The 22,785-nt window shown below is 45.1% G+C and overlaps 2 protein-coding genes and 1 non-coding gene across 3 annotated transcripts; 1 reads left to right on the top strand and 2 right to left on the bottom strand.

Moving 5' to 3' along the window:
• Positions 1-3,472: 3,472 nt before the first annotated feature.
• Positions 3,473-3,662, bottom strand: LOC127760909 (U2 spliceosomal RNA). The gene has a single exon (XR_008015183.1). It is a non-coding gene; the product is annotated as a U2 spliceosomal RNA (small nuclear RNA).
• Positions 3,663-9,151: 5,489 nt separating this feature from the next.
• Positions 9,152-11,918, top strand: LOC127759854 (polygalacturonase At1g48100-like). Its single transcript, XM_052284074.1, has 4 exons — positions 9,152-10,372; positions 10,474-10,641; positions 10,785-10,829; positions 10,931-11,918. Exons 1-4 carry the CDS (start codon positions 9,152-9,154, stop codon positions 11,762-11,764), a joined length of 2,268 nt encoding a protein of 755 aa, XP_052140034.1. The 3' UTR covers positions 11,765-11,918.
• Positions 11,919-14,367: 2,449 nt separating this feature from the next.
• Positions 14,368-19,421, bottom strand: LOC127760332 (uncharacterized). Its single transcript, XM_052284573.1, has 6 exons — positions 19,078-19,421; positions 17,132-17,513; positions 16,438-16,634; positions 16,200-16,341; positions 14,980-15,139; positions 14,368-14,906 (listed from the first exon to the last, which is right to left on the bottom strand). The coding sequence occupies exons 1-6, from the start codon at positions 19,158-19,160 to the stop codon at positions 14,881-14,883; spliced, it is 990 nt and encodes a 329-aa protein (XP_052140533.1). The 5' UTR covers positions 19,161-19,421; the 3' UTR covers positions 14,368-14,880.
• Between the last annotated feature and the right edge of the window lie 3,364 nt (positions 19,422-22,785).

Raw genomic sequence — 22,785 nt, forward strand, 5'->3', positions numbered from 1 at the left:
CCCAACCTGCAGGGTGCATGGCATCTATGTCTGGGCAGGAGCCCATCGTGTGCTACCTTCGTGTTCCTTCCCTTATTTCTCCTTTGTGCATCCGCCTGCCCACATCGTTGCTAGCCCCTCCATCCCCACCGAGCGTCCTCGGCCTACAGGCCCTTGGGCTATTGCCGCCACCGGTGTCGGGCACGAGCTTGACAAGGTGGTCGTGGCGAGCTTGAGCACGACGATTCTTGCACTGGATGAGCTAGCCTAAAGGTGTTAGCGGTGAGGTAGGAGGAGGGGGTCATCAAGAGCTAAAGCTCGGCGAGCTAAGTGGAGAGGGCCGCCCTCATGTGTCCCTCACCTCTCCCATAGCTTGCCAGCCTCTTTGAAGATGATGGCGGCGATGATGAACAAGACAGACGAGGGAGGGGCGTGGAGGAGGATGGTGCCACCGAGAAGCCGTGGTGACAGCTAACTCCTCCTAGGCTGACATCGTCTAGGTCCTCCCACTTCCCCTTTCACTGTTGGGCGGGGTGAGTTGGCCATTGAAGTAGACTGAGATCTGAACTATGATCCATTCATCATCGCAAGTGCCAAGGTGCGTCGGTGAGCGAATACCATATCATGGCAAGTGCCACCGAGAAGAATGAGAAGAAACGGAAAAAAAAATCAAGAGAGAAGGGAAAAAAGAAAAGGAAAAAAAGAAAATTTCTAAGTGGATCCCATTTGTCGTCATTGATGGTGTCACGTCTGCGTCACATAGGATCTCGAAGAAATCATAGTAATTTGGGATAGGAATAACATACTTAAATAAGTTATGAAACTTGGAACAATATGTTAAGGGTATAGAGATCTAATTAACACAAACAGACCAGTTTAAAGATCTACCGTACACTTTATTCTAACCCTAATGAGTAGGATACTTATACACAACGGTATCTTACTACCACCACTAGACTATATAGCAAAAAAATCAGTTTCCAACTGATATTTATATCTTTGGAACAAACTAAAAGATCCTCGTGTACTAGCATATGTTTCAGTAGGCAGTTGATCGATGATGTGCACTTATTAACGACGACAGAGGCAGCGTAAAAGAAGATGCACACACACTACTCCCACCCACCAGGCCACCACCGCAAGTGGACTGATGAAAAGCTGCTGCCACTTGTCGTCACACGGAGGAATTATCGTGGATGATTACACGGTAATAGCAACTATAACAGTACAGACAACTACTGCTTTATAAAACACAACCACCCTTAATCCAAAGATCCAAGAAACAATTATTTTCATCTTGTAGTTTGGATCATCCTAATAAATATAATGTATGCATCCAATAACATTAGATAATATGAGAGTGGAGGATTTAAAAAAATTTAATGGAGAAAATGTCATAATTAATTACATGCCTTATACTATTATGAAACATCTAAAAAAAAGTGGTTGTATCTTATATTATGGAATGGAGGGAGTATGTTTTAAATAAAAAGAAATACATATTATGATAGTTTGTTTAATGATAAATCTAGTAACATCAATTTTACATGATTGATTTTTTTTTCTATTAATAGTTAAAGTTTAAAATATTTGACTTGTCATTATTCTAAAAATATTTATATTTTAGAATGGAAGGTGTAATGTTTTTTTTCTCATACACATGTAACATATAAGTACATATAAGTATCTGAGAGCATATGTAGCTGGCAATAAATCTTTGTAGCCCGTTTTTATTCTCTTCTCAATCTTCTCTATCTAATTAAATACAATAATCTTTAAAATCCGCTTAAATACTCACTCTTATTAAAGCAGCGAGAGAAAGCATTCATGCAACAGGCCAGTGATTGGGACATCACGACAAGTGTGAGGACATCAACAAAACTGCCCAACGAGAGCCTCTGCATCAAATTATTGGATATATCAACCTCTGCTTGCGTTTTCACCTGTGATGAACTGATGATGCTACATTTTTTTCCATTTCTTTTTGAACGGTAAAAGGACGGTAAGCGAAAATCAGGACAGTGAGGATCAAACTTAATAAAATACATAAACAGGGAAAATAACAAGCGACCCCATTCGATGTGGTTAAAATAAATTGCAACAAAAGTCATATTCCAACCGGAGAATTGCCCCTGATAACTACAGGAATGGTCTATTTGGCTTGAAATTGCAAGGAATCCTTGTTTTCTAATTAAACAGGGCAAAAGAAAAACTATTGCTAGCTGAACCAAGTAAAACCAATTGATTGTTATTTATTTTTGCATAGTGACCACGAGGGCTGAATCGTAAAAGGAGAAGTGCAGTTATTCCATAAACTCTGTGTGCCCTGAGGACCTACGATATTATGAATTCTCTATGTCTTTCAGTGTGAAGCATCTTAACGTGCAGCTCCACATTTGTTCTTCCTTACCTTAATATTTGTGACCTCCACAAGAATACAACATAGAAAAGCAAAGAAAGAAATTAAAGGAGATGTGTCCGGTGCACTAAAAGCATCAAATACGACTATCGATGTTGACGACAGGGAGCTGGGTAATGGAGATCAATGGCGTGCGTGCATCCCACCAGTCAAGCGGATGGCGTAGAGCAATCCATCATTATTGTCATAGTAGAATTAGCAGTCGTGGTAATCCAAGCTTAAGCAATCCGCGTGCGTGTGTTGATCCATGTCAATGCGGTGTCGCCGATCGAGCCTAGCGAAGGAAAGAGCTGGTTGAACGGGCTGTGGGTGGAGGGTGGGTGGCCACGCCGCTGGCCAACGAGGTGGAGATGAGGCCGGGGAAGTGGAGGCGCCATGATCTGCAGACGTACGGCGCCGCAGGCCGCAGCAGATCAGGTCGGGGATCTCCAGCACGGTGAAGACGGCCTCGGCGCTTTGCGGGAGGCCGATCTGCGCGCCCGTGATCGATCGGGTCGAGGAGGTGGAGCTCGGAGTGCTCGTCGGCGGCGACAAGCCAGCCGACGACGTACCTGTCGCGCAGTGGTGGCTCGATCGGGACGGTGCGGTGGTGGCGGCGGCGGTCGGCTTCGCGGGAAGGGGCCACGTCCGGGAGCGTGGAGGTTGCCGGTGCAGAGGTGGCGCAGGGTGGCCACGCCAGCGGGCGACGAGGCAGGGGCCCTGGACGTTGGAGCAGAGGCCCAGCCGACGGACGGACGAGCGCTCGGCGTGCCATAATCTGCAGACGGCGCCGCAGCTGAGCAGATCGGGGATCTCCAGAGAGCTGAAGACGGTGACGAGCAAGTCCGCCGGCAGATCAGACCAGATCCTGTTGGGAGTCCTTATGCTATCAATGCAGAGGACATATGCTCCCAACAATATGGAGTAATTGACAATGTGAAGATTCAAGCTTTCAATCTTTAAACAGAGTGGAAATATATTCAGCAGTGACCAATGATTCCATTCATTTGTATCTGCAAGAACTCGATGATTTGATTCAAATCAGATTAAGCATTCAAATCAGATTAAGCATCAAAAAGTTTGTGTTCGATTTGGTTGGGGTGTGTCAGACCGAGGGTATAGTGCAACGCCAAGGCAACACTCAAGGGCCCCAATGGCAAGCCAGTACCCTTCCCCAAAATAAATTAATTTAATATCAAAGTAGGCACATAGCCCACATATCAGACATTAAACTGATAAGAACAGATACTACACTTGATCTTAGCCACAAGGTCGAGAAAGGTATGCTTTTGCTAGGTACTCCATCTCTTCTTTTATGCCTGTGTAAACTTCCAAATTTTTCCATCACATCAACCTGTCATACACACACAACTTTTCAATCACGTCGTACCAATTTCAATCCAAACTTTCAACTTTGGAAGGAACTAAACATAGCCTATACCTCATCCAGAGGCTCAATCCATCTCAACTAGCGATGTGGTATTATTAAACCCATAAGAAGAGGTCATCAGCCTTGGGCTTAACCAGCCCACGAACGGCCCAACGATGGCCTACATGCTGGCACGGGAATACGGCCCATTACTACTCTCTGTCACTGACATATAGGACAACTCAGGGTTTTTATTTTTATTGTTTTCTTTTGGCAAGAAAGGGTAAGGTCAGATTTTGACATGTGTGTAGTGTACTTGTGTCGAGATCGATGAGTAGTTTTCCTGGTAAGAAGTAGCAGCTGACGTTGCATCGAGTTTCTGAACTTACCCGTGATGCTCACGAACAAAAAGATTCAGAGATACATGAAGCCGACTAGCTCTGTGCTCCTGAATAATGCTAGCTTTCTCTGTACTTTGAGAGGACAAAACCATTTTCAGTTCCGCCGGTAGCACGCAGGATTGCTCATCCGCTGTATTGAGTTAGCTTCTTCAGTTCGTGGCTTCTTGCCCCTGTTTTTCTTTTGTCATACACTGAACTAGCTACATCAAATACTTAACATAAGAGATGTGTACAGGTAGAGCTCTGAAGGTTCTCTACGGACAGAAGGACATGAGTTCCAAACTTCCAATGTGTTACTACTGACTTTGGTTCTTGACAAACAAAAATGAAAAAACAAGAAGAAAAAAACATGGTTCAGAAAGGAATATATATGTATGTTATCTCAAAATTGGGTGATCAAACCGATCCCCTACAACCGAAAACATGGGACAGAGTGGGTACAACGTCCTGTTCAGCCTATTCTTAAGTTTTCTTTTCACAAACTAATGTCAGCTGTCAGTTAATGTGCCCACCCTGAATTCGTCATCCAAATGAAGTGTAGCAAAACATCTTAAAAAAAAAAACAAATTCATGTAGGTCGGCTAAGGGCCTGTTTAGTTGGGGAAAAAAATTTTTTTGGATGTCACATCGGATGTTTGACCGGATATCGGAAGGGGTTTTCGGACATGAATGAGAAAACTAATTTCATAACTCGCCTGGAAACTGCGAGACGAATTTTTGAAACTAATTAATCTGTCATTAGCACATGTGGGTTTTGAAACTAATTAATCTGTCATTAGCACATGTGGGTTACTATAGCACTTATGGCTAATCATAGACTAATTAGGCTCAAAAGATTCGTCTCGCGATTTCCCTTCTAACTGTGCAATTAGTTTTTGTTTTTATCTATATTTAATACTCCATGCATGTGTCCAAACATTCGATGTGATGTTTTTGGGAAAAAGAATTTGTGAACTAAACAGCCCTAACTAACGCAGCAAAAGTGATTAGGATTTGATCACGGGCTATCATAGACAAAGGGCTTTGCTTTTAGTTAGTGCAAGGACACCATCTCTGTGTTTGTATAATACGGAGAGACAGAAAGAGATGGGAGTTCGTGTGCAATATTCTCTCTTGTTTGATCAGGGGAGTGTACCCGTCTTCTGTCGCGTCCGGCGGCAGCAGATGGACGGCGAAAGGTAGAGCTGATCACATGCGTGCATTCCATTCGCGGCTGGTAATTTCCTGCCCTGTTCTCTTCTTTTCTCTTGACGTTTTACTGCAAGGCTTTTCCTGCAAACAGAAAGAAGCTCGTTTTTACAGCTGTATGCTTCTCGGAAAATAGGACTTAGCCATATTGGTTTCTTGTGTAGGTTCACTGAATCTTCTGTTCTCCTGCCTGAGTACTTCATTAGTAGTAACAAGGACTTAGCCATAAAATTTCTCTTTCACTAAACTTTTAGAACTGAATGAACCTCGTCGCTTCACCAGTTTACAATGGTTTTGGGTGATCCGGTCAAGCCATTACCAAATGAACGGAGGAGTTTTACTCGATTTTGGGAGTCGAGATACAAAGTTTACCCGGCTTTAGAATTAGCCGCGAATTTTAAAATGACCACTAAGGGAAATAATTTATGATCCTTGAGAATGTTACTGGAGGTGCCAAGATTTTACACTAAAAATTTTAGTACCTCGAAATACCTAGTACATGGAGTTACGTATCAAATTTTAGACTACAAATTATGGTATCTTATGGTACCTTGTCAAAGATAATAAAATTATCCTTAATGAAAACTGACTTATTTTATTAGTATTGGAGGTACTTGAAGCATCACTCGTATTTACATTATATTAAAAAGTTAATAAGATAAATGACTTTTATGTAAGTGTTTGGTTGAAGTCAAAGATATGGCACTTTTATACTCTTACGATCCATATGTCATACACTCCCTTATTAGCAAAAATTTGTCACAAAGTGTAGCTCTTTTTTTTGGTGCCACGAAAACTATGGCATACCACACTTGTGACATAAGTTTGGAAAGTGAGTTAAGGTTCTGTTCGTTAAGTTTGGAAAATGAGTTAAGTTTGGAAAGTGAGTTAAGTTTGGAACTGAGCCTAAAAACAAGACGGAGTACTCTTTTCAAACGAAGATAAAATTAATGAGCTAAGCATTTAGTACAAGCATACCAGAAGTCCAGAACCGTACCGCTGTGGGCAAGTAGGTTGGTTAGTTTAGTATTTTGAGACAAATTCCCTGTGGTATTCTCCTACACGTACGGTACTCGTAGTATCTTGAGGTATGTATATGTCGCCCCATCACAAGCTAGCCGATCGATCGTTTGATCTCGTGAAGAACTAGAAGCTTCGTTGTGGATACAAGTGCCGAATTTATTGGCAGCTGTAAACTAATCGCCAACTCGATTAAAACTCTCGATCTCTCTCCTGGCATTCATCCATTCGTGTTCATGTGACCGATCGATCGAGTCAATGTAAGTCAAATATCGAATTGATCGAGAGCGACAAGATGCCCCCAAGATCTTGTCGCTTATGAACTAGTATTACAGTAGTAAAACACATGTACTACACAGGAGTAATTAACAGTTCATATTGCAATGCTACACGGTGCAGACAATGACAAGCTAAAGTTAACCACTAAGCTAGTTCGAGGCAAAGCGTAGCTACTAGGCTCTAGCAAGGTGCTAATTGCGCGTCCTTGGTTCTGCATGCATAAATGGCAGCTCCAACTTGCAGTTTGTAAAGCCGGAAAAGAGCATGCAAGAACGACAACTTGTTTCAGCTAACCCTAAATCTTCCCTTAACTTCTTTCAGCCTTGGGTTTCATTAGCAAATGCAAATCTTTTCCAGGCACGTCGTGCAGAGAGAGAGAGGCGAGCAGCCACCGGTAACCTCACTGGCAGAGGTATTGCCTGTGTATCCCACGCTAATGTGTGGTAGTAATCACTGATAAACCTACCTGTAAGTGTCTCATATTGCAGCAGAAGTAATGGAGAGAATCCCTGTCGACAAGGTAGGTGAGCTGGAGTGGATTCAGCAGTAGAAAACAGCTAAGTACTTAAAGTGCAATGGAGAGAGGCATCTGAAGTCCGTTGTGCTTAGGGACGAGGGTAAGCAGTTTACGCTTTAGTAGCAACCATTTCGCTGGCTATAGTATCCACTGGCTTTCAAGGAATGGAACACATTTACCAAGCACCCTCAATTCACTATTTCGGATAGTATTTACGGTTCTACCTTTACAATTGGATAGAAGTTCATACTCGACTTCAACAACTGGTGCTGCTGATGTGTCCAAATTCCATACGTACTCCTACGCCGGGTTGATCTCCTAAATAGAGTTTAGTAAACAAGGGAGCGAAACGACCGATGATGTCCTCTCAGAAAAGAATGTTTCAAGGGATTGATTTCGGCTCCTATTATCTACAGCTTGAAAATACGAGCGAGGGAATTAGAGTTTATCCTTAGGTCTCTATTCGAGTAACATCCTGCTTGGGGGTTTAGGCTGTGTTTGGTGGTGGGTGTTGGGAACCCATCACCCACGCACGGAAAAAAGAGCGGTCCATTAGCGCGTGATTAATTAAGTATTAGCTAATTTTTTTTCTAAAAATGTATTAATATGATTTTTAAGCAACTTTTATATATAAACTTTTTTTTCAAATAACACATCGTTTAATACTTTGAAAAGCGTGCGCGTGAAAAACGAGAAGAGGGAGTTGGGAACTCCTACTATCGAACACAGCCTTACTAGGGAACTGCCTTGGGATGAAAGATGGTAGGAGAGAAAAGTTTCCGAATCTTAGGTACAAGTGCTCCACTTCTCAAATATCAAACAAAATAGTTATAGACAGTTTTTAGGGAAAGAAAAAATAACTGATAGGCTGAAACTTCACTACACAAAGGAAATCAGTATATTGTTGTTACATTGTCAAAACCCACACATATATATCAATAGGTATATATTCAACATGGTTTTTCATAAGGCCGATTCTAACAAGAAGAAATTCGGTAACAATTTAATTGAGGAAACAAAATATACATCTAAATTCGAAACCCTGAGCACTGAAAAATGGACAATTGGATGGAAGCGAATACACTCGTATAATCTCCCCCTAACCAAGTTAGACCCAATTCATTTGCTTCATTACGATACTCTTTGATATAATTGTAGTGGCATATATGATAAATCAGTATATGAGAAAATCTATGGGGTTTTCTAGCTAGCACCATAAGGTGATAGACTAACCAGCCCGATTCAAGCCTCACTGCACAAGGTGGTAGGCTAGCATTACAAATTTTGATACGAGAGTCCCTCCATTTATATCCAATGTTTTGTATAATAAACCAATATGGATTTAGCTCTAGAGATTCACCATGGACGAATGCTAGCCACAAGTGTGGTAGCATACAAGTAGTACAAATTCACTGACTGGCTGTTCCTTTGCCTGGATTATATACACCGGTATGGTGCTTACAAAATTGGAGCGGGTGCGTATTGTAATCCAACATGAACTTAGTAATACAATTATATATCCACCATGACAAATGCTAGCCACAAGTATACATACATACTTAGATACACCCATGCCAATTCATTTGCCTTTGATTAATAAAATACTGGTGCTTAGTACTACAAAAATTGTCAGAATTTTAGCGGTCCAGTATGAATTTAGCTTTTGATCATCCTGCATCGCCCAATACTAGCCACAATCATACACTTCTACTCCTTCCGTCCCTAAATATTTAACGCCGTTGACTTTTTTAAACATATTTGATCGTTCTTCTTATTAAAAAAAACTTTTTATACATAAAAATATATTTAACAATAAATCAAATGATAGGAAAAAAATTAATAATTACTTAATTTTTTTAATAAAATGAACAGTTAAACATGTTTAAAAAAGTCAACGGGCATCGAAAATTTAGATACTGAGGGAGTATATATATAGCATCTCCCGCTCCGTTCAAACTCCAAGCAGCGCTAGCTCCACCCAGCTAGGCCGTACGTCGGCGATGGGGCCAACGGTGAGCGCGGCTGCACGCCGGAGCACGCGGCAACCGTCGACGATGACGACGACAATGTCGCGTCGCACGGCGGCGGCGGTGGCCGTGTCCGTGGTGCTCCTCCTCCTCTCGTCGTGTCTCCCTTGTTGCTCGGAGGCAAGGCTGCACTACCACCGGAGGCAGCACCGGAGGGCGCCGCACCGCGGGCACCACCGCGCGGCGGCGGTGGCGGCGGCGGCGACGAACGGCGGGAGCCACATCTCTCAGCCGCCCGCCGCGCTGCCTCCCGACTTCGACAGCGGGGAATCGCCGGCGGAGACGCCGGGCTTGCCTCCGGCTGGCGTCGAGGACGCTCCGCCGCGGCGATCTCCGCGTGAGAAGCCGTGCCCGACGACGCAGCCTCCCGTCAAGCCGCCGGAGGAGCTGTCGCCGGTGGGCGCGCCGAGGACGCACGTTCGGGCCATGCCACCGTCACCCTCGCCGTCGCCGGCCAAGGCGCCGTCACATTCTCACGCTAAGACACCGTCGATGCCGCCGGCGGAGCGGCCGGCGCTTCCTCCCACCAAGGCGCCGGCGGCGATCTCACCGGCCACGCCACCTCAACTCTCCCCAGCGAAGGCACATTCGACGCACCATCACGCGAAGCCACCGTCATTGCCTCCGGCCGAGCCACCAGTGCCCTCGCCGTCGCCGGAGCATCCACCGCGGCACTCCCCGTCAAAGCCACCGGCGTACGCTCCGGCCAAGCCACCGACAGCACTACGTCCGGCGATCCCTCCGGCCGCAATGCCAAAGCCACCGTCAGTCGCTCCGGTGCAGCCACCGCGGCGGCCGCCTGCCCCGGCAACAAAGCCACCGCCGTCGTTTCCACCGCAGCTCGCCCCGACGATGCCACCACCGGCGCACGCGCCGGCGGAGACACCAGCACCACCAACAACGCCACCGGCTGATCTGCCACCGGCCACGACGGCGCCATCATCCAAGAACAGCTCATCACCACCACCTCCACCCTGCACCGGCGGCGGCGGCATCAGCAACGTGTTCGACGTGAGGGCGTTCGGCGCGACGGGCAACGGCTCGAGCGCCGACGGCGACACGCGCGCGTTCCGCGCGGCGTGGAAGGCGGCGTGCTCGGCGGAGTCCGCCACCGTGCTCGTGCCGTCCGACGGCGTGTTCACCATCACCTCCACCATCTTCGCCGGGCCATGCAAGCCAGGCCTCACCTTCCAAGTAAAATACTACTCCACTACTCATCACGAACACACGCCTCGTCGGCTCGTCCCGATTTTCATCAACTTTCCCATTGATTAACCCGTGACGTGTCGCGGCAGATCGACGGCGTGCTGATGCCGCCGGACGGGCCGGCGAGCTGGCCGGCGGCGGACAGCCGGCGGCAGTGGATCGTCTTCTACAGGGCCGACGGGATGACGCTGTCCGGCAAGGGCACCATCGAAGGCAACGGCGAGGAGTGGTGGAATCTCCCGTGTAAACCTCACAGGGTACGTAATTAACCAACCTTAATCTCGTGACACGACTTTGCTTAATTCCATCTTTGTAATTAACCGGCCTTAATCTCGTGACTTAGACACGCCTAATTTTTCTGTCAGAGAGTACGTACTGACTGTTTCATGTCTATGTTCAGGGCCCCAATGGATCGACACTACCCGGCCCATGTGAGAGCCCTGCAGTAAGTACACTACAAATCGCATTAGCTGCAGTAATTTAATTATTGAGATTGATTAATCGAGTGTTAATCCTAGATAAAGTGAGATATGTTGTACTGTGCAGCTGATCAAGTTCGTGGCGAGCAGCGACGTGGCGGTGCAGGGGCTGAGGATGGAGAACAGCCCGCAGTTCCACCTCAAGTTCGACGGGTGCAGCCGGGTGCTGGTCGACGGCCTCGTCGTCAGCTCGCCGGCGTCGAGCCCGAACACCGACGGCGTCCACGTCGAGAACACGAGCTCCGTCCGGATCCTCAACTCCAGGATCAGCAACGGCGACGACTGCGTCAGCATCGGCGGCGGCTGCTCGGGTGTCCGCGTCGAGAACGTCACGTGCGTGCACGGCCACGGCATCAGCATCGGCGGCCTGGGCGCGCGCGGCGCGCGGGCGTGCGTGTCGAACGTGACCGTGCGCGGCGCGCGCGTCGTCGACTCCGACAACGGCGTGCGGATCAAGACGTGGCAGGGCGGCGCCGGGTCGGTGTCCGGGGTGGTGTTCGACGCCGTCCAGATGGTGAACGTCAGGGGCTGCATCGTCATCGACCAGTACTACTGCGACGCGCACGGCGGCGCCGGCTGCGCCAACCAGACCGCCGCCGTGCGCGTCGACGGCGTCGCGTACAGGGGGATCCGCGGCACGTACAACCCGCGCGGCGGCGGCGCGCCGGTGCGCTTCGCGTGCAGCGACGCCGTCGCCTGCACGGGCATCACCATGACCGACGTCGAGCTGCTGCCGGCCGGCGGCGGCGACGAAGGCGGCGGTGCCAGCGCCGGCGGGAAGCTGGCCGACCCGTACTGCTGGAACGCGTACGGGGTGATAAAGACGCTGACGCAGCCGCCGGTGCACTGCCTGCAGGAAGGACGCCCAGAGTCGCTGCAAGATCAGCTCGCAAGCTGCTGAGCAGTAGCAGACATGACATGCCTCTCCTTTTTGACAATAGATTTCTTCTCCGCGATTCATGCTAATCTATAGATTTTCTTTCTCAACGATTAACTATAACTAACTTTTTTTTTAAAACCTAAGCCAGCTTTTGCTGGTTTTATAATAAAAGGGGGAGAAATGACTCAGTTTATAAGGAAAACCGGGCCTGAAAACCATACAGCTGCACGGTTACTTATGGGGAGCCGGCTGAAACCCACCAGACAGAAGAAAGCATGGGATCTAACTATAACAACAACGGCGGAGCCCAAACGCAAGACATTGTTGCCAAGCTAAACACAAAAGCGACACAAACAACTCCGACATCACAGAAGAGGTGTTATCGTTGCCGAGCTAGCCGCCCAAGCGACCCAGCAGCGCCGACTTCACCACCGCAGCGACATTGAAGCCACAAGAGTCGCCAAAGTGAAAGCAACTCCGACATCCACAATGGACATCAGCCAAGCCACCAAAGAGCCACTTCCTTCACATAGCCAGCACCAACTCCTTGGAAAAGACTACAACATGTTATCGTTGCCAAGCGTCGTCGCACCCCCAACAGCGAGCAACTCCGACTTCATCTGCAGAAACAACCGAAGAGTGTGCCGCCCACCATAAAAACAAAGCGGACCCAAGAGGCTTAGGCCTCGCCGAACACCAAGGAAAGAAAGCTTTTGAACCGAAGAGACCATCAACAGTCGTCGATGCATAGGAACTTCCCCGAAGTGACGCCCCCAAGGAGGACACGATGCGCAACTCCGTCGCCGCTCGTCCGAAGAGTCGGAGCAAGGTTTTCACCTAGAGAATTGTGGGGCATATGGAAGAGCGCCATGACAACGCCTTCAAGAAGGCAAACAGCGCCGATGGCGGTGGCGTTGTCGAACCGGCTAAAGGCACGGCAAAGCTTTCGCCAGCGTCTTCACACTACCCGCACAAGCGTCCCCAAATCGACGGCAAGAGAATAGTCCATGACGCCTCACAAGCAGTCAACCCTCGACGCATCCTACCGTCTCCCACACATCCTGCCGCAGTCCACAGTCGTAGACGCCGTCACACGCACCGCCGACACCGCCTTGCTAGTCTCCTCCTTCCCCACCTCCACCTCCTGCTGCCAGGGCGGTACCGCCCATTAGGCGGGGTTGGGCGGCCGGCCCAGCTACGGCCTGCGCCGCCCCAACCCTCCATATTCTTCTTGGGCCGCCTACCACCACATCCAATTCACAATTAGCCCATAAATAAGCAACCCAAGTGTCCAATTTTAATCCTGCGTATGTGATGCTTTCCTGAGTCAATTCCTCGACACGTGCTCACCCCTGTCCCCTACTATAGTTAGGTGCCTAATGTTTCTCTCTCTCCCTTCTAAGCAAAATAATCATCATCTTATTCTAGGTATGTGATATCTTCTCATATATTTATTTTTTTAAAAGATATCTATCATCCATGCTTTATGAATTGACTCATATTAACAAATTGATATGTTTACTAGTATCTTTTTATGTATGATGAATTATGTATGGCGCAAAAATTATTACTAATATCATTTTTGTTTTTTGTTTGACTTAATTTACTGACTATACTATATGTTTATACAACATAAATATGATATTTTTTTTGTATTTAGTTGTTCTTATTGAGACGAGCATCTTCGCCCCATCTTTATTTTAATCCTGCGTCCGCCACTGCCTGCTGCATCTGACTCTAGCCGGCCTCGTGCCACAGCACGCGAAGGTGTGGGCGATGCCGCCCCCAGCATTCACTGGCGTCGGCCATCGCCGCCACCATCACCAACCGTCGCCACACAACCCCGCCGCCAACCGCCGCCTCCCAGATCCAGCCGTGATGGCGTGGATCTGGCCGGAACTCCACTGCCGCCGCCACTCCTCAGCCCCACCGCCACCTCGTCCGCCTCCCCCACCTACGCCACAACCTCATCCACCGGCGCCACGACGGCCTCCGCGTGTGCCTGGGTCTTCTCCGCCGACGGCTTGACCTCCGTCAGCCTTCGATGCGGCGCGCCGGCACGGCCGGCGCCGCTTCTTCCCGGCCTGGCCGCGAGAGGGCTAGATCCGCTCCGTCGGCTCCGGCCGCCAGCGGCACCGGCGACCACCCTCTCTGCCCCTCCATCTGTTTCCCGTTGAAGCTCCATGCGTCGGGTAGTGGTGCGAGGGAGAAGAGGCCCCGCCGCCGCTGTCCTTGCCGCTGCCCGGCTTTGCCGGCGGCTGCTCGGGCGGCAGCGAGGCAGAGGAGGCGAGGGAGGGGGGCTGGCGACAGGGCCGCCCGTGTCGCCCTGGAGCGGAGCGACACGGGCGTGTTTCATCTCAGTGATAGCCTTACCTCATAACTAACTTTTGAATCATCCAGACTCCAGAGTTCCAAACAGCAAACAAATGAAATGACGAAAACCTCTTGAAACCTGATTTGGGAGTTACCTTTACTGATGCTGAATTGCAAACATGAGAGCACCATAGAGTGAAAACATTGAAAAAGGATCTGAACAGGCTAATAGCCAAACAGCTTTTGATATAATCATATGAAGAACTGCATTACCAAAAGCTTGTCGATCTTATATCATACTACTACGAAGCAAGTGGTATAAGAAGTATATTATATTAAGCGAGTACATTTTCCATTAAATTGGTTTGGCTACATCATCCATCTCAAGACCGTGGCTAGCTAGAATCTGCTAAAAATGATAACAAATTAAACCAAGCGAGATACTGTGGGAATTTGTTCCCTCATGGAAAGAGATACAAAAGCTCATTGGCAAAATTTTTATGAGCCGCGTACATGCTACCCCCAGTAGCCACCAGGGCAAGCCTCAGGCTATTACATCCTGGATGAAGCACCTTCAGAACTTCATAAAGAACCCTAGTAAATATTTACAGTGTATAGGAGGAACTTGTTAAGCTATTAACTTGCTAATACTTCCCCTGTAGTTATAAAACAGTTTTCATCACTAAAACTTCTTGATTGGATTTTGTTACTTGCCAATCCCTTTCTTGAGAAGAACTCACTAGATAGCCGTCAGCCCATCACAGATAAGGATTGTGGGTCTTCAAGATTACACCATCTATTTGGAACAGAAGCCAAAAGGCTCATCACTCCGGCTTGACGGAGAGCCTCTCTGCAGGTGCAAATTGGGAGGAGTTAATTAACCTGGCAGACCAAAGGGGGGAATGGATTTGAACTGTGCTTACTTATTAGCTCGTAAGTTACAATCATGGATGTACCCCACAGGGACATGTTGAGAAACCGCGGTCCAAACCCCCTGTAGAAACCTCTCCAGCCATCTTCCTCTAGCAGCACCCTGGTGGTTTTCATGACAGATGGCCTGCCCCTACCATAGTTATCCATCACCTGAAATAACGCATGTTAGAGCAAGCAGATGGAACTCTGGCAAGTATATTGTAGTAATTTGTACGGCTACTATGCCCTTTGATATGGTAATAGCTAGCATCATTGCAAAGACAATTCAGAGAAGGATCTTGTCATAACAACAGCACGTTAATACAAATCACACGATCATGTTGAGAATGTTAATATCAGCCAGTGTCACAGGTACATAGTCAGCTACAAGCAAATTTCAGTCCCAGCTTTGAAAGGGCATTTGGATGTTGATGAAAGTTGTCATAAAATCTGCTAGGTGAGACTTCTAGCAACATTTCAGGCAGACTATATCACAACAATAATATAAACAACCCAACCGAAAGACAACCTACATACCTCAGAATCATGTCATTAGTACTGACATCAGCCACTACTGACATCAGCCACTATGATGGACAAAAACAGAACATGTTGCAGTGATAGCCTTGAAATGAAATTCAGAATATGAATACACATGAAAATGGTTGGAAAACAGAACAGCCAATGACTTGTGACATGGAGAACCATAAAAAGATCATACGTGTATTACTCATGTCAGAGCTAAACAAACGACCTATAACTTATTTGAGGAGAACTTTGTACTTCTCCCTATAACATTGAGATAATGGTTGCTATCAGTGATAAAGTACATGAACCTTGTTACACAGTATGTTGCAAAAAGGCCAATGACTTCTCATATTATCCTGGACCGCAAAGCATAATTTGTCCTTCACCGCCTAATCATATCTAACAGTAAGGCTGCTAGCATAAGTATGTCTCTTTGGGTTTGTCAACTAGAAGCTCTGAGGAAAGTGCAGCCAGAGGAATTCCTGTGACTTCTCTAACACTGCAAAGGTGAGTTTGATTTCCAACCCAGAGTACTATCATGAAGATGTTGACCGTGGCATAAAGTCTACCATTATTGTTTCACAGTTCCACCAGAAAGATCAATGCAATTATACAGGTAACAAAATAAATGTTCACTAAAAAATATATCTACAAATAATCAAAGATAAAACAGCCATGCGTTCAGAAAAATATATATAGTTACCTGAAGTCGTGTCTTAATGGTATCGATTGGTGTCGTGATTATTGATGAGCAAGCACCAGCTATTGTTCCAGCAGTTGCTTGAACGACAACTAGTTCTGATTGAGATGGTTTCTTTTGTGAATCAATTCCATAACCCAAGCTCCTATGTTGATGATGAGAATATTGAATAAGAAAGGAACTACAAATTTAAACCTTTGAACCAAAATGAACAACAAATTTTGGATAAAAACTAACACACCTCCATATAGCATGTTGAGCACCACCATATGCACTCCACCAAAGGGCAGAGGCTGGAGATTGAGTCAACATGGTGATTCCAAAACCTCGGTAAAGGCCCCGGAGCCCCTCAGTCCTGACAACCTTGCTTATCACATCAAATGGGCCTCTGTATGTGGCCATCCCTGGTAGTCCTTGAGCCATGAGCCTTTGGCAAATCTACAGAACACAAAGATGCCGTGTAAACTATCTAATAATATAGATGTCCTCAACTAGTTAGTAAAATCCTACTGTTTGAACTTGTTGAGATGTGAGAGCAACTATAAAATAGTAGATTCAGATTATCATGAAAGCAATTAGCCCTTGTCAGGTGAAGAAATAGAGATTTAAGAGCTTACAAAAAGGAATTATGTGATAACAGGAAATGGTCAGAAGGAAAGTGGAGTGAATAAAACTTAAGTAGTCAAAGAAGGAATCTCAAGAGTCACTAGGCTTTAAATCAATAGGCAACATGTATATGCATGCACTACAAAATTCACCAGCCAAAAGGCAAGTTTTCATCAAAGTAAAGGTTGATATGTTTACAAGTTTGGTGAACCAAAATCATCATTGTAAAGCAGATCCTTTAACAATGACAGTAGATTATTGAACATCAAAGTATTACGGGCAAACGGAAAAGTTATGAACATGGCACAAGAGTGGGAACGAATGCTTACCACATCTAATGGCACAAAATATGCGCTTGAGAATATACTTGACACTAGACCTGCTATACCATTAGCTACAGCAATCCTTGATGCCTCTGACATATCAAAATGTTCAGAGTATTTGAATGCCATTTCTTTGGACACCTCTAACGAAGTCAGAGCAAAGACCCGGCCAGGCAGTGCTCCAACTGCTGAGGTGCCAAAGCCTCTGAAAGCACCAGGGATGCCATCACTTCTCAATATCCTTCTGAAAACAGAAAAGCCAGACATGTGTGAAAGCCCTCCTTCTGCAACCTGCATTCTGGTCTTCACAACGGCCGTAGGGTGCAGAACACCTTGCTGAGCAGTAAATAGGATAGCTCCAATGACATGGAACCTGGTCTTGTCCAACCTAATTGTGATGCAAAATAAGCAAAATGAAATTCTTTCGTCACAGAAATATGCTGATACAAATTGGCGCTTCATATTATTTGATATAGATACTTGCATGGATTGTCACCGCAAGTGGTAATCTTTTCTATATAACATCCACTGTTATAAGCATCATAAAGAGGAATTGACACACTAGCCAGAACTCCTGTCCATTATATTAATGGTCAGAACAATGTGAAATTCAATTGATACTTGAGACACTAGAACTGAAACATAACATGAATCTTGGTTATAGTTTATGTATTAGAAGCTTAGTTAGCAGCATGTTATGCCAAATGTCAATCGGTGAGCCAACCCCCACCCCTGCGACGCCCAATACATGGTGTAACATTATAACAAAATGAATAGCTACACATCCCAAAAGCTACAGCAATAGGTACTGAAGTGCTTAGGAAAACATGCTTGATATATGAGTTGCAGACATGAGTCGATGATAAAACATGTGTCAAATACATACATTGAGTCAAACTTTGAATACTTTGAGCACCAATGTCTCCTTAAATATTTATATCAAATATATAAAAAGCATACAAGTAAATTTGTCTCAAAAGTACTTTCACAATATTGTAATATATTGGAGTTGCAAATAAATTACTATCTATGGTCCATTTTATTTGTCGTTTCAGACAAATCTTTTGGCTTGTTTTCTTTGTAGTTTGATTGTCCTAAGCGTCAATTAAATTAAGGGCCAATTTGTTTGGTACCATCACAGAAATCGCAAAGTTGCAAAATACTTTTTTTGTGTGTCATTGACATGTGGTTTCCAAGCCCAACATCTCACATACAATGGTATTTTGCAGCTCTCATATCTTTGCGTAGGTATTGTCCAAATTATCCCGTAAATTTGTGTGTCGTAGTCCACATAATGCCTAAACGACATGTTATCGTAACCGGAGAAGTAGTAGTTCTACTCCTACTTCATACAAACAACACCTCGCTCATATATTATCAACAGAAAAGCAAAACGTCTTCTTTTCTAGCTCTGCACACTTTCAGTTTGAGGGATTCTACCAAGCATTATTGAGTAAGAATTCCATCTCAACTTGTGAAACAAACTATTCCCATTCAGAAAGGTGCAACTGAAAGCTTGTGGAAGCCATACCCAAGTTGGCCTTGCCATAACCAAACAGCAAAGCGCCTAACTTCTGTTCACCATCCAAACCGACAGCGACAATGGCGTGATCCTCGTGAGTGCTCCCACAAGTCCACAAAAAAAGGTTAAAGAAAAAAAAAACCACCTAAACCGTGGCTAATGTGCAAGTGGCTCGACTTCCTACATCCAATCCTACCACCACAAAATTCCCCTTTCTCATCCCAATCCCAAATCGCGAACTAAACCCAGGCAGATTTGCTGGTGAACGGCTAAGATCACTCTATGAAGAAGCTAATACTTTTCTGCAAAGAACTACTACTAACTATCATCGCGCTAAGCCGCAGCCATCCCTCCTCGCATGACCCAAAAAAAAAGAAAGAAAGAAAGAACTTTTTTTTCCGAAGTGAGAGAAATCAAATAGGCGGTTTACCTCTGCCAGTTGATGTTGGCCTCCGCGAGCGCGAGCCCGGCCGTGGACGCCTCCGACGTCTCCGCCGCCGCCGCAGCAGCCATCACCCAAAGATCCCGGAAAAGAAAAACAAGAACCCCACAAGCAAACAGCTCGAGCTGGCGAACCCGCTCAAGAAACCCTCCAACCCGCTCGACGCCCTGCCTGCTAGCGCTAGGTCGGCTTCCTCTCCTCTCGCGGCGCGGTTGGTGCGATTAATGCGATGCGAATATGCGCGCGGAAGAAGGAGGAGGAGGTGGCGGCGACGCAGGACTAGGGAGAAGAGGAGAGGAGAGGAGAGCGGCGGAAATTTGATGGCGAGAAAAATAATAAAAATAAAAAATGATAAAAATAATCGAGAGCGTTGCCTAGTCATCTAGGGGTTGGGAAGTTTCCAGCGTGGTCGGGGTCGGCGCTGCCCCCGCGCTTGCCTACCTCCCACGACTCAGTGACTGACCTGTGGGGCCAGACTGGGTGTGGGGCCCGCGAGTCGGTGGCGGCGGGGGAGGGCTAGTGGTGGGCGTTTTTCCTCCGATTTCCTGCGCTCGCGGAGGTCGAGTCATCGTGGGGACGCGGCCGCGCGGAGGAGGAGGTGCTGCCAGCGAGGCATCGGTGCTGCCACGTGGTGGGCGGGGATTGAGCCTCGCTGTCTCGTTCCGCCTCGTGGGGTCAACAAAAAGGCCGGGGTGTTGCCGTCGACGTCTCGCTCGTTCGTTGGTCAAGAAAAGATTCGACCGCGCTTTCGACGATTTCGTCTTGTGTTCCATTTATTTCGACAATTTTTTTCACGTGTTCCAAAACGGAAGATGCAGAAATTCAACCCTATAAAATTTTTCTAAATTTATAGAGTACAACGCACGCACGTAAACCCTACCCATATAAGGATCATCGAAGACTGGTTCGGTAAATCCTTGAGATTGATGAAGTCACCACAGGTCGTAAACCCTACCCCTATGAGCATCTTCAAAAACTAGGCCGAAAGGTACGTCGCCTACCACTGAAAACACAATGCCATTAAATCCTAAAAAATTCGCTCCCATGGAGGTTACAAGGCTACAGGCCCTTTCGCAACACTGTAAAATTTTAAGGTGAATGAGCTTTATGTCTTTTGAATATATCTTTTGTAATTTAAAATAAGGTCAAAATGGTACTTCACTGTAACTCATTTCCAAATTATGGCCCCGCACTAGATATAACTACTTTTAGGTTGCGTGCCTTTGATCTTAGGTGAGGGCGAAAAACGGAGCAATGAATTAGTGCGTGATTAATTAATTATTAGCTTAAAAAATTTTAAAAATATATTAATATAATTTTTTAAAGCAACTTTTCTATAGCTTATTTTAGCACTCAGTTACTTGTTTGGATTTTGTTTGGATTCTTCTCTACTCCATTTTTTTCATTTTCTCATTTTTGTTGTAAAGATGGCTTGAAGGGTCTTTTTTTTTCTCTTCATTACTTGTATTTACTTTATCTTTACCTCCTCCCTCATCCCCACCATATCGTCTTCTTGTTGTGCATTTCTCTTTCAATTGGTCCAAGGTTCTTATTGTTGATAACAAAGACATGACAAGATTTATCTAGAGTGAGCCTTTTTTTTCTTTTCCTCCCTCCTTGCCATCGATTCCTCGTATGACATCTTGTCATAAAAAGGATAAATCTTATATGTGGTATATGTTCTTTATAAATTTGTTCTTTGCACGGATGATATCTAGACCTGGGATTTCTTGTTGATGCATGGTTGAAATTTAGAGATTGGTGATTTTCCCTCGGAATTGTAAAATCTCCACACCAACAGAGGCGTTAGAGTTGTTTTCAGTTAATATAGGGGAAAAGTTCACAAATTACTTATCCAAATCATTATTGTCTCACTTATCCAAATCATACTTGTTTAATGGGTCAATTTTCCATAGCATAGTAATGGAACCATATCCGCATATCACATATGGCTCAAAAGTCGAAAGGCAACTAAACAACACCCACACCTTTGAGGGTGTTCGTTGTTACAACCCTTCAATCTCATCCTTGTTTTGTTCACTGGCACCACCGTTCGATCCTCTACTTTGCTCTTTAGAGTTCTCATCGGTGGCAAGGAGAAAGGGGGGAGGCCATCTCTTGTTTTGGTCTAGTAGGTTTCTAGAGTTTGTTCCAAATAAAGTCTTTAGATAGGGTTAGAACTATTGGGATCCAGGGTTTATCTCGCGTAGTATTTATGGAGCGATATGATTGGAGGTTTTGGTTAGAGTGTTTTTGTTCCTTCTTTGTCTTTTCTCCATGGCTATTTCATATGCGACACCCTTGACGAAGATATAAGATGACTTGTCTACTCGATCATTGATGAACAAGACGATTGCCACATCTTTTGGGTCCATATCACCAATATATTCGGTGATGTCGGGTCGGTCATCTACTTTTGAGCATTATAAAGTTGGTAAGTGTCGCGCTATACTTGTTTACTCGCATCTCTTGTCGTATTTCAAGTTGGTATTTTTTTTAACAAAAAGAATTATAATTTCTTGCCTTTTCTAATATAACTTTTACTCATATCTCTTTGCACTTAGCTTTATTATTTTGCACTTACACCATAATACACTTATAGTTACACTATAAATATATATGTAGTTTTAGCTATTAATTAGTGTAAGTTTCTTCTGAGGTGTGATATTTGTTAAAATTATTATGTTTACTTCAGATTATGAATTTGTGTTGTTAAATGATGATAAAAGATGTGTGAAGTAAACCCTTCAAAATGTGTGTCGTTTGGAGTCTTGAGTTTTTCCCCAGTCCTCTTCCATCTATTGGTTTTTCTTGATAATTTGATTTTTTTTCTTCAACCGTCATATTGTTCTACTGACCATAGGCTATGTATTTGAAAGTTGATACATGTTTAGTTTTGATTCAACTGGATGGCTTTGCTCTAACATACATGTGACCTGAGTTCTAATGCTTGGCTCTCAAGTATCTTATGGGGGAGACTGATGTGCATGCATGGGCACACAAAGGAAATGGCGCACCCTTCGGTCCAAAGTGCGTGCATGCCAAATGCTAACCTCTCTAAGCAAATTGATCAACGCTAATCATGGTTTTTTAAATCAAAATAAAAATAAATAGTTAAGTTGAAAGTTTTAAATTTGTAGTTGAAAAATTCATATGTTGATTTTTTTTAAAAAAATTGAGTCGAAATTATTTACTTGAAAATTCAAATTTCAAGTTGAAAGTTTTCAAAATTTGACTTGAAAATTTAAGTTTCAAGTTTTCAAATTTTGAGTTGAAAGTTTAGAAATTTGAGTTGCAAGTTTCGAATTTCGAGTTGAAAGGTTTGAATTTTGAGTTGGAAGTTTTCAAATATGACTTGAAATTTTTTTAATTTTGATTTGAAAGTTTTGAATTTTGAGTTGAAAGTTTGAGTAGAAGGTTCACTAGGAACATTCAAAACCGAATAATTTAAACACACTATTGAAAATATACTTTAATATTGGAAGTTAGCAATACCTCATCCAAAACTCATGGAGGCCCACATAATCAAGAGAAAAGAAAAACCAAAATGCACCCCAAAGAATGTAGAGCGGCAAGTTGGAGATGCAGACACACGCACCTCAGTGGGCCTATGCATCTGCCAGTTGCGTGTATTCGTGTATTAGGGATTTCAACATTTTTCCCTGTCAAGTTTTGATTTGTTTTCGGGTTGGAAAG

Source organism: Oryza glaberrima, chromosome 1, assembly GCF_000147395.1.
Source record: "Oryza glaberrima chromosome 1, OglaRS2, whole genome shotgun sequence".
NCBI lineage: Eukaryota > Viridiplantae > Streptophyta > Magnoliopsida > Poales > Poaceae > Oryza > Oryza glaberrima.

Excerpts from the sequence above, each read along its gene's own strand:
- LOC127759854 (XM_052284074.1), top strand. The coding sequence starts at position 9,152 with ATGGGGCCAACGGTGAGCGCGGCTGCACGCCGGAGCACGCGGCAACCG. Across the intron at positions 10,642-10,784 it reads TCCCGTGTAAACCTCACAGG|GGCCCCAATGGATCGACACT; the intron begins GTACGTAATTAA and ends GTCTATGTTCAG. Across the intron at positions 10,830-10,930 it reads GCCCATGTGAGAGCCCTGCA|CTGATCAAGTTCGTGGCGAG; the intron begins GTAAGTACACTA and ends TGTACTGTGCAG.
- LOC127760332 (XM_052284573.1), bottom strand. The coding sequence starts at position 19,160 with ATGGCTGCTGCGGCGGCGGCGGAGACGTCGGAGGCGTCCACGGCCGGG. Across the intron at positions 17,514-19,077 it reads GCCAACATCAACTGGCAGAG|GTTGGACAAGACCAGGTTCC; the intron begins GTAAACCGCCTA and ends CATCACAATTAG. Across the intron at positions 15,140-16,199 it reads CCATTAAGACACGACTTCAG|GTGATGGATAACTATGGTAG; the intron begins GTAACTATATAT and ends GCGTTATTTCAG.